At 38.2% G+C, this 11300-nt stretch overlaps 2 protein-coding genes across 4 annotated transcripts in view; one reads left to right on the forward strand and one right to left on the reverse strand.

The window, feature by feature from the left end:
- Positions 1–7558, reverse strand: part of SOCS4 (suppressor of cytokine signaling 4) — an 18113-nt gene extending 10555 nt beyond the window's left edge. Inside the window, exons 1-2 of one of the 3 annotated variants that reach the window (XM_017515805.2) lie at positions 7270–7558; positions 2436–2563 (exon numbers count right to left, since the gene is read on the reverse strand). The gene's annotated coding sequence lies outside the window, so the exon portion shown is untranslated. Of the gene's footprint in view, positions 1–2435; positions 2564–6983; positions 7246–7269 lie in introns of those variants that run through there. The other 2 variants (XM_037733973.1, XM_037733974.1) reach the window with 2 other exon arrangements.
- Positions 7559–7628: 70 nt separating this feature from the next.
- LOC108294057 (WD repeat and HMG-box DNA-binding protein 1) overlaps positions 7629–11300 on the forward strand; it is a 50465-nt gene continuing 46793 nt past the window's right edge. The window contains exons 1-2 of the mRNA XM_037733975.1: positions 7629–7744; positions 7970–8062. Coding sequence (XP_037589903.1) covers positions 7986–8062 — 77 coding nt within the window. The 5' untranslated portion in view covers positions 7629–7744; positions 7970–7985. The remainder of the gene's footprint in view (positions 7745–7969; positions 8063–11300) is intronic.

Consider the following 11300-nt stretch of genomic DNA (forward strand, 5'->3'; position numbering starts at 1 on the left):
AAAAAAAAAAGGAGTTAATGCAATAAAAACTTCTGATTAGTTACGGTTTTGTATCTATCTCAGAATTAGAGCTTTATATAAATTTCACATAGCTATTCTTTTGCTAGAAAACTATAAGTTCATGCTCAAGAAATCCTACTTTTATAAAATGTAATTTTTTGCCCTATCAATATATGGTTCAGAATGTCATCAGATGTTTTAGTCTTTAAAGGCAGAAGAACATTTTTCTATTTATATTTGTCTAAAAATTACAAAAATTAATATTAGTACTGAATATGGTCGATGATGTTACCATCATGCATTGTCAGATGGACATTTGTCTGTGCTGTTCCTAAGAGAAGAATGGGAGTTCCAAAAAGCTTATAAGTTATGGCAGCCAGTCCTCTCTGTTTCTTTATTAACTTTCAGTGTACTGTTTATATCTTTTTGTTTGTTTGTTAGTTTTCGAGACAGTGTCTCACTCTGTTACCCAGACTGGAGTGCAATGGTACAGTCTCGGCTCACTGCAACCTCTGCCTCCGAGGTTCAAGTGATTCTCCTGCCTCAGCCTCCCCAGTAGCTGGGATTACTGACATGCCACCACACCTGGCTAATTTTTGTATTTTTAGTAGAGACAGGGTTTCACCACGTTGGTCAGGCTGGTCTCAAACTCCTTGACCTCAAACGACCCGCCCGCCTCAGCCTCCCAAAGTGCTGGGATTATAGGCATGAGCCAACATGCCTGGTCTCACCATGTTGTCCAGGCTGGTCTCGAACTTTTGGCCTAAAGTGATCTGCCCGCCTCAGCCTCCCAAAGTGCTGGGATTATAGACGTGAGCCACTGTGCCTGGCTTTTTGTTTTTTTTTTTGGAGATAGAGTCTCGCTCTTATCACCCAGGCTGGAGTGGAGTGGTATGATCTCAACTCACTACAACCTCCACCTCTTGGGTTCAAGCGATTCTCCTGGCTAATTTTTTGTATCTTTAGTAGAGATAGGGTTTCAATGTGTTAGCCAGGATGGTCTCGATTTCCAGACCTTGTGATTCCCAAAGTGCTGGGATTACAGGCATGAGCCACTGTGCCTGGTCGTTATATATTTTCTTTTACAAAATAACAGTCTTCCAAATTTCATAACCATTACAGAAATAACAAGTGGCTCTCAGAAGCTACTTTGCAGATAGATATATTTTTTTAAAACACATGCATTTAATCATATACTTTTTGGCGTACATAAAATCTTAATAATTACCGAGAAAGTAACTGCTTAAAAATAACCCTATGCTATGGAGAGATCTTGTTAGAAAAAAGATATTCAGAATTTCTTTCGCCAGCATTTGATTCTGTTATTAAAAAAATGAGAGATATCAAACCATATACTTTAAAGAGAATTTTCTAATCTCTTCCAGAAGCTTCTTTGAACCAAAATTCTAAAATAGAAAAAAAATCATATTTCTTTCAATAAAAATAACTATTAATTTTAGTGAGTGAAAAATTATTTTTATTGTTATAAAGACCAAAGATGAGTATTTTGAAAACATGCTTTGGAATTTTGTCCATACATGTAAAACCTGAATGCAAAAAAAAGTGTAGGTTCTTAATCTGAACGAGTTGTTCCAGATAGCCTATCATTAATTCTTAAAATTTTACAAAAACTTTGTATAAATGAGGTAGAAGAGGAAATGATAAGGTGGCTTCAAGAATAATTTTAAGTGACCCAAAAATCAAAGGTGATAGTTTGAAAGATGCTGACAAATCAAAGATCTTTGACTGTAGCTGCAAAAATGCTTTTTAAAAAGAAGGTGAAAGAATCACTTGGGAAAAGGCTGCTTTGGCTCGATTCAATAATTAATTTTTTATGAAGGCAGCTATGTGACATTGCCCTGGGGAGTACAGAATGACATCTTTTTTTTTTTTAAAGTCATATTTCTTAATGAGCAAAAAGCAAATATTTAAAAAGCAAGTTTACATAAAAGCCTTCTCAAGAAAACAAGTTCCTAGATTCTGCCACTATTTGGTCCCAGATTCTACCACAAATTACAATGACAATGATAACAGAATGAGTGTCCATTATGTCAATTTTCACTACAAAATATTTAAATAATATTTAGTAATACTGACTAAGGCTGAAAAGGTGATTTTAATTCAAGATTTCTACAGAAAACAATTAAAATCCAATAATTAAAAGGATAAGCTTCCTTTATCTGGAAATTCATAGTATTCTCTACGATGTTGGATAACAGCATTATTGCATACATTAATTATTCACTGAACTACTTATGTCTACAATGCTGACATACATCTAAGACCACAATTAATGTAAACACTACACTGAAATAAATTTGATCTTATAAAGACTAATTCAGTATACTACATTAATAATGCACAAATATATTATTAATATGGTAGTAATTAAGCCTGATTATTTTCCCTACCAAATTCATGATTCCAAAGTTTACCTGCCATTATGTGCCCAAAAACTCCTTGAAAGCATTCTGATCATAGTCCGTGTATTTGAGTTGGATTCTGTAGAAACGTTTAGGCTCCACAAACGGAAGTCAATGGATAGCAGATAACGGATGAACTCCTTGGAATGTTAAGAAAAAAATGTGAAAATGGGTTTATTTGTATGAAAAAATATCTGACTAAAAAACAAATGTTTTTCTCATTACAAAAGTAATACAGGTTCATTTTCCAGTAAATATTTTACAGTATCTCCTTTTTTCATGCTACTGAGCCAGGGACTTAATGGCAATTTTCTAAAAACGAATCATCAATTTAGAAGCACTGCACCCTCCTTTCCCTTTCTCCCCACTTTTTCCACTTTCTTTGCTAAGTATAGTTTACTTATGTCACTTTTGCCCACTCTGTACTCTTGTAGACGCTAGTTCCGAAAGATGTTAACACATATTCTGGAGAAAAAAAGCTTCTCTTGTCAAATAAGTTTGGGAAATGCTTCTTCTCTCAAAGTTTACAGTGCATATTTAGCAAGCGTTCCCAAGAGATCCCTCAGTAAAGAAATCTGTATAAGCCATAGCTTCCTATCTTTACTTTGCCACAAATCCTTTTGTGGAACAAATATTGGGGAAACATTAGCGGGCTAATCTGTTAACATGAGTGTACATTACCTAAGCTTTAGCTAAAGATAAGGAGAGATGTCTTGGAACCCCTATCACTGAAGAGGCTAATTTAGAGTGAAGAAAACAGAAAACTATGAGCTGGCAGTACCTGAACTTCTAAAAGTAGAAGGAAGATTAACAGAATTTAGAAACAGAATATTTAAGATATAGTACTGTAACACTTCATGGAATAAATTAGATTGAACAGATTTTTTTCTTCTAATCTGTAATTTTCTATGATAAAAACAATATATGCTCATTGTATAATACATGGACCAGTCAGAAAAGTTTAAAAAGGAGGGGAAAACAGCTATAATTCCATTACTTAAAAGCAGGCAATTTTGACATTTTGGCCTATTTCTTGTTCTTTTTTCTTATAAGACCAATAAAACATAAAGAGAAAAATTTAAAGTTTTAAAGATCTGTAAAAAATTAACAACCTATACTGTTTTTCACTATACTATGTTTAAAAATAAGCATGGTGAAGATGAAATAGTGTGAGCTGTGAAATTGTCAAATATGGGCTAAAATTCAGACTTTGCACTCACTAGGTATGTTACCTGCTTAAAAAAAAAATCTAATTTAGCTTAAGTTCCCCCACTGTAAAATCTGGATAATGCCAGCCACTTCATGTTTTTACTGCCAAGAATAAAATGTATGAAAATAACATACACTGAACTTAATGAAAACAAATATTGGCCGCTTCCTAGTATTACTCAGATCTTTCCATGATTAAAAATGAGGGATGGGAAAGTAGCAAAATTAAGAAAAAAGAGAAGGGAAACAAATATTACATGTAAGGCTAAAAATTCTGCAGAAAAATGTGCCTCAGAAACGTGAAATCAAGGAAGCTCAAGCATTTCTGAAGTATCACAAATTACCATATTATTCCTGATGTTAAATATATTCTTTTAAAAAGTTTTAAATTCTTTAACAGAAAAATTGTAGCTTTTTAAAAGCTAACTTAGTAGATTTAAATAGAAAAGAGGCAAAGATTTTACAAAATTTTATTATATTCTCTTCACTGCTTTATAACAATTACATATGCTTACATTTAAAGTTGGGTAACAAGTTTTTCCTACAAATTAGTAAAAGGTGATCTCGGCTGGGCACAGTGGCACAAGCCTGTAATCCCAGCACTTTGGGAGGCCAAGGCAGGTGGATCATGAGGTCAAGATATCAAGTCCATCCTGTAGTCCCAGCTACTTGGGAGGCTGAGGCAGGAGAATCACTTGAATCCAGGAGGCGGAGGTTGCAGTGAGCCGAGATCACACGACTGCACTCTGGCCTGGCAACAGAGTGAGACTCCATCTCAAAAAAAACGGTGACTTTAGACATTATGTTTTTGGTTTTTTTTTCTTTTATGTATTTATTTTTGTTTTTTAAAGACGGGGTTTCACCATGTTGGTCAGGCTGGTCTTGAACTCCCGACCTCAGGTGATCCGCCCACCTTGGCTTCCAAAGTGCTTGGATTACAGGCGTGAGCCACCACGCCCAGCTGACATCATGTTTTACTACATTCTAAATTTTGTGGCAACAACTATGATTTGAAGAATCAGTGTGGTAGACTACCTTGGACTAGGTGAAAGACCCGGGTTCTATTTCCAGCTCTGACATTTCAAAGGTGTGTGAGATAAATCAAAACTTTTCTGTCTTAGTTTTTCTATCTATAAAACACTGATTATCTCATCTTGCTCTAGTAAGGATCTAGTGTTAATGTAATATAAGAATCAAATACTGGCTGTCTTTTAGCCAGGGGAACTGGGTAGCTGGGAGTATGAGTAGTGGGGGGACTTTTACTGTATTGCCTTTTATATCATATGAAGTTTACATACAGGCAAGTACTATTTACGAAATAAATAACACTTTACCCCCAAATTATTAAATAGGCTAGGAATTTTCAGGACACATTCAGAAATACAAAAATCTTAGCATTTCTAAAGTGCCTTCAATGTTCCTTTTTTAATATTTTGGTCTCCTTAGCTATTGTTACACTCTTCTAGCCTTACCTTTCACAAGATTAATCACTTTTGCACCAAGTACATATTTTAATAGAAAATTATTTTTAAAACTCCTTCCATAAGCCAGTACTGGTATATCCTCTTAGATAAGCTCTGTAAGATCACTTGATTTTACATAGGTAATACCATCATCGGTAGAATGGCAAATGTACCCATGTTTTCTCACTCAATGGCCCTTGACACCAACAAAATTAGTGAGCCTAAGGGTAGTATAAGTGGTTACAACACAGCAAAGCTGCAATTCAATCTGTGACTTTGGTATCATTTTCAGTCAGCTCAAATAGCCACCCACACCTATGAGATAAGCACTGTTAATGATAAATAACTCTATTTCGAAAATTTTTGATATTCAGTAACATGGCTACACTGAGTTCTTTTTTAAAAACTGTATTATTTTAACTAACTAGACAAGTTTGCTAATATTTAAGTTACACATCTTTCATTACTGCACTATCATCTTGTCCTACTGTATGAATGTCTAGTTCCCTCCACAAGACCATAAATTCACTGAAGGTATTACCATTTGCAGACATTTGACTGAAACAAATGGAATTGTGAAAGCATTATACTAGCAAAAGCAAGAATACATTTTTTTAACATTTGAAAAATCTACTGGATAATTATTGAAACAAATCCCACTTTAAACAAAAACCACTAAATACCCATCCAAAGTACCCCTTTAATAACATGAGACATTAATAACAATTACTTTTACATATCCATGAGTATCTCCTATATACTCTAACAATGCAGTGGAGGTAGGTGTCATCTGCATTTTAGAGATGAGGAATTCGATTTTCAGTAAAGGAACATATTCAAGGTCATATAAGTGCCAGGTAGAATTAAAACCTAGGACTGTAGAACTCGGAGGCTCAAGCTCTTATCATACATGCGAAATCTGCAAAGAAAATTGTTCTTTAACGTATGAATCAAATGGTTTGATTGATAAGAGAAAAAGACAGATGTGTGGACGCCAATCATAGTCTTAAAGTCACATGGATATTATAGATATTACAGTGAAGGCATTTTATAGCTATAACTTGTTCTAATTTGGAGATTCTTCTTATGCTGAGCTCTGAATAGTACTAACCAGAAATCTCCCCCTGCTTTATTCAACATAGAGTTGACTATTATGTGAGTTCATCTTGAACTCCACGTAGTTTAACCAATGACAGCAAGTTACTTGAACAAAGCATTTATAAACCGGTCTATCCAAAAAACAAATGATCTCCAAAGAAAAATTAGGTCACTCAGAAAGCATCATCTCAGGTACCATTGCTCTTTCGGGAAATCAACGGTGGGTTATTTTCCCACAAATCCCAAGTTCTTTTTAAGCAGTCATTCTTCCCCTTCATTCATATACAAACCTCTGCGTCTAGCAAGGCTATCTGGAGCTCTAGTACTAAAAACAACGCCTCACACAATGCCATCAAGGTAAGAACACGACGGTTTGCCTGTGTGCTTGCAACTTTTCACAATGGAACTACATTAAAAAAAAATAGGGAAACCTCTTCAACAGAAGAAAACATCTCACTTAGGTCATCAACTAAATGTGATTGGTACTGGATGGTAACACAAAAACATTGAAAAATTCTCAAAGATAAGTACGAACGAAAGAATATCATTCTGAAGGTTTTCATCAGAAGCTGGTGTACCAATCTGGATAATGTTAGTGGCCAAGACTCTAGCAGATACTGCATGGATCAAATGTAAGCACTCAACGCAGTTAAGTTACAACTCTTCTTTTGGTTCTAAACATTCAGTTCAGTAAACTTTAGGTAGGCTCTGAATAGAGAACACAAGTTACTTTCTTCAAAAGGGGTATACAGAATCGCAAGGAATAAACATTAATGTATATACCCCATACCTTCAGTGACCAAGAGTAACCAACCAGAGCTGAAATTAAGTCATTCCTCCTTTATCTCTACAGCAGCGACAAGGTGAGGGCACGAATGATGCCAAGATTAGAGGCTCGAAAAGATCTCGCCTTCTTCTCCAGAGAAGATGCTCAAAGATCTGTCTGCTAACTGGGCCCCAAGAAGGGACCGGATCCTTTTAGGAATCCGGGTATTGTGGCCCGGGAGGAGACCCTGGAGTGCAGGAACAAGACCCCGGCCTACGAGACCAGCAGCGGCCACCCTTCCCCCACTCACCTCCTGGAGCGCAGCTTAACTGGGGTTGCCAGAGTAACTGCTGCCATCACCATCGCCATCACTCAGGGCGCTTGCTTAAGTGGGGAGGGGAGGCCCAACCACTCCGGCACCTCGTGTGGGTCTTACAAAGCAGATACCTTTCTGCCACCCCTAATCCCGCTTCGGCGTTCTGGTCCCATCCTAGCCGTCACAGTCATTGCCTCAGCCAGGTCCCTGGGCGCCGCCACCACTTCCGTGTTCAGCTCATTCCCTTCCTCCCTTCCTCCCTTTCTCCCTTCCTCCCTTCCTCCCTCACTGCCCAGGAGACCGGCTAATTTCCACGCGGAGGGCGCCGCCGCTGACGCCACCACTCCGCGACCTCTGGCGGGACCTGCGTTGGGAGTGGGCGGGTCGGCGCAGGCGCATTTTGGTGAGCGAGCCGAAGCGCGGGAAGCGGCTGTTGAGGAGCCTGAGTCGCGGAGGCTCGGTCACCCAGGTGAGTCCCCACTCTGGCTGCCCTCTCCCGCCAAGGACATGCGTGTTCTTTTCCCGGCTTATTGTCTGACAGACCCTCCGCCTTATCCTGCTGGTGTCACTCGGGAGGGGAAACCGGGCTGCGGGGAGCGTGCCCTGGAGGAAACTAAGCTGTCTTTCGATCCCCAGCCTCGCTGCTTTTCTCTCATTTCAAATAATAAGACTGGCTTTTATAAAACATTTTCAGGTAGATAAAGGGAAAGATGCCGGCCACACGGAAGCCAATGAGATATGGACATACGGAGGGACACACGGAGGTCTGTTTTGATGATTCTGGGAGGTAAGGTCTTTGAAAAACAGAACGTTACAGGTGCAAATGTTAAAACATTTATCCGTAAACATTATGTATGCAGTCGGCCGAAAATGACTCATGTGGATAGAGAGGAATAATGTTGAAATCTAAAATGGCACGCATATTTCTTTAGATTTATTGTTTGATTCGCACCGTCATGGTAATTTTAGTATACCAACAAAGTTAAAAATCGTACTTCAGAGGATGACAAGGTGCGAGCTTCTCCCCACATATTTTCCCTTTCTCTGCGCCTCACATTATTAATTTTGTCAGATCACAAGATACTGCCTGTTTGTCAAGTTCGATGGCCTGTTGTGTTTGGAATGTTATCCTTACATGGCTAAATGATTCTATTTCCTTTTTTTTTTTCCTTCTAACTTTTTGACGGCTTAAAAAAAATTTTTTTTTTCCTCTGCTTGATTCCTAAACTGTAATATCTTCCTATGGTTATTCTGGTCCCTTTTATCTTTCCAAGTCCCATTCTTAGGCAGTACTGCTTGATTGCACGGGTGTCACTGTCATTCCTATGTTGATTGATTCATTGAAAAAATATTTGTGTGTCCTTTTTGCTGACTACTAGAGATAGAATAGAGCCAACCAGGCTGGGCACGGTGGCTCACACCTGTAATCCCAGCATTTTGGGAGGCCGAGGCAGGTGGATTCCCTGAGGTCAGGAGTTGGAGACCAGTCTGGCCAACATAGTGAAACCCCATCTTACTAAAAATACAAAAAAATTAGCTGGGCATGGTGGCGTATGCCTGTAATCTCAGCTACTTGGGAGGCTGAGGCAGGGGAATTGCTTGAACCAGAGAAGTGGAGGTTGCAGTGAGCTGAGATTATGCCACTGCACTCCAGCCTGGGTGACAGAGCGAGGATTTCGTCTCAAAAAAAAAAAAAGAAATAGAGTGAACCAGGCTTTTTGTCCTCTATCGAGCTTAAGTTCTTTTTGGATTGACAGGCATTGAGCACAAATTAATAACAATAAATGTGTATTTAGAAATAGTAATATATGCAGTCATAAACATGTATGAGGAGAAGGTCATCTGAGTTAAAGGAGTCGTGGAAGGCTTCTTTGAGGAGGTGTTTCTTGAGAGGCCATCTGAAGACTGATTAGGCAGTAAGCTGTATAAAGAGATGAGCGGTGGTGGCGGTAGGGTAGTGAGTGATGGCATATTCTGCAGAGGCAACACCGTGTGTAAAGGCCCAAAAGGGCCAGGGATCATGATGTGCTCAAAGAACTGAAAGAAAACTAGCCTTGCTAAAATGTAGAGAGTGATTCACAGTTTGATGAGAGATGAATCTGTGAGGGTAGACCATGATGTCCTATCCAAGACCTGGATTTTATTAAGGAGTCTTGTTTTATCCTAAAAGCACTGAGAAGGTATTAAAGGCTTGAAGCAGAGAGATGTGATCAGATTAGTTTTAGAGAAAAGGCATGGAGGATGAATTGGCAGAGGAGCACTCATGGATGCAGAAAGACTGTTAGAAGATACCTATATTCGTTTGGGTGTGATGGAAGCTTGGACTAGAGTAAACATAGTTGTGTAGAAAAGAGGAAACATTCAGGAAATATTTAAAAAGATAAAGTCAACAGGATAGATCAGATATTAAGGCTGGAGAAAGAGGCCTCAGGGATAATGTCTACGTTTATGGATGTTACAGTTGAGACAGTGATGCTTCCATTTGCAAGTAACAGCAACACTTGAAGAAAGGCACATTTCAGAGGTAGAACTGTGGGTGGAGATTGAGTTTACATTTGATATGATTTTTGTAGGATTTCTCTGAGATACTCAACTAGAGGGGTAGACAGTAGGATAAATGGATCTTAAGCCTGGAGAAAAATGTGAGCTAGAGATAGAAATATACAGCTGACCCTTAAACAACATGAATTTGAACTGTGTATGTCCACTTATTCATGGATTTTTTAAATATGCATATTAGAAAATTTTGTGGCAATTTCTAATAATTTGAAAAAATAGCAGATGAACCACATAGCCTAGAAATGTGGAAAAATTAAGAAAAAAAAATGTCATGAGTGCATAAAGTATATGTAGATACTAGTGTATTTTATCATTTCTTACCATAAAATATACATAAATGTATTATAAAAAGTTAAAATGTATTAAAACTTACACAAACATTTCCAGACCACCTGCAGTCAAGAGATGTAAACAAACATAAAGATGTGTTACATCATAACTGCATAAAATTAACTGCAGTATGTACTGTATTACTGTAATAATTTCATAGTCACCTCCTGTTGCTGTTTTGGTAAGCTTAAGTGTATCTGCTTAAAACACTGTATGATGCTGATATAGCTGTTGTATCTGCTAAAAACATTGTATGATGTCATATCTGCTAAAAACACTGTATGTTGCTTATGAGCAGTTTGTCTCTCCAGTAAATTGCCTATCCCAGTGAAAAGACATCTCTGTTGTCTTTTCATCATGTTTAGTACAATACCGTAAACCTTGAATAACATCATGGGAATCATATGAAGTGTAACTAGTGATGCTGGACATACTCCCAAGAAGCAGAGAAAAGTCATGACATTAAGAGAGAAAGTTGGATTGCTTGATATGTCCTATAGATTGAGGTCTGCAACTGCAGTTGCTCACTATTTCAAGATAAATGAATCCAGTGTAAGAACCACTGTGAAAAGGAAATTTGAGACACTTACTTCAGCTACGCCAGCAGACATGAAAACCTTGCACCTTTTGTGAAATAACTATTTTGTATTGACAATGCAGCTTTTAGGTGGGTATAGGATTGCAATAGAAAGGCATAGCCATAGACTCTAATGCGGTTCCAGAAAAAGTGAAGTCATTATATGACAACTCAAAAGTAAAAGGAAGGTGAAGGATCTAAGCCTGGAAAGTTTAATACCAGCAGAGGATGGTTTGATAATATCTGAAAGAGATTTGGCTTAGAAAATGTCAAGATGAGTAGGCGTGTTGGCTCATGCCTGTAATCACAGCATTTTGGGAGGCCGAGGTGGGTGGATTACCTGAGGTCAGGAGTTCGAGACCAGCATGGCCAACATGCTAAAATCCCGTCTCTACTAAAAATACAAAAAATTAGCTGGGCACAGTGGCAGGCACCTGTAGTCCCAGCTACTCAGGAGGCTGAGGCAAGAGAATTACTTGAACCTGGGAGGTGGAGGTTGCATTGAGCTGAGATTGCGCCGTTGCACTCCAGCCTGGGTAGCAATAGCGAAACTCTATTA

This window comes from Cebus imitator, unplaced genomic scaffold (genome assembly GCF_001604975.1).
Source record: "Cebus imitator isolate Cc_AM_T3 unplaced genomic scaffold, Cebus_imitator-1.0 Scaffold560, whole genome shotgun sequence".
Classification (NCBI taxonomy): Eukaryota; Metazoa; Chordata; class Mammalia; order Primates; family Cebidae; genus Cebus; species Cebus imitator.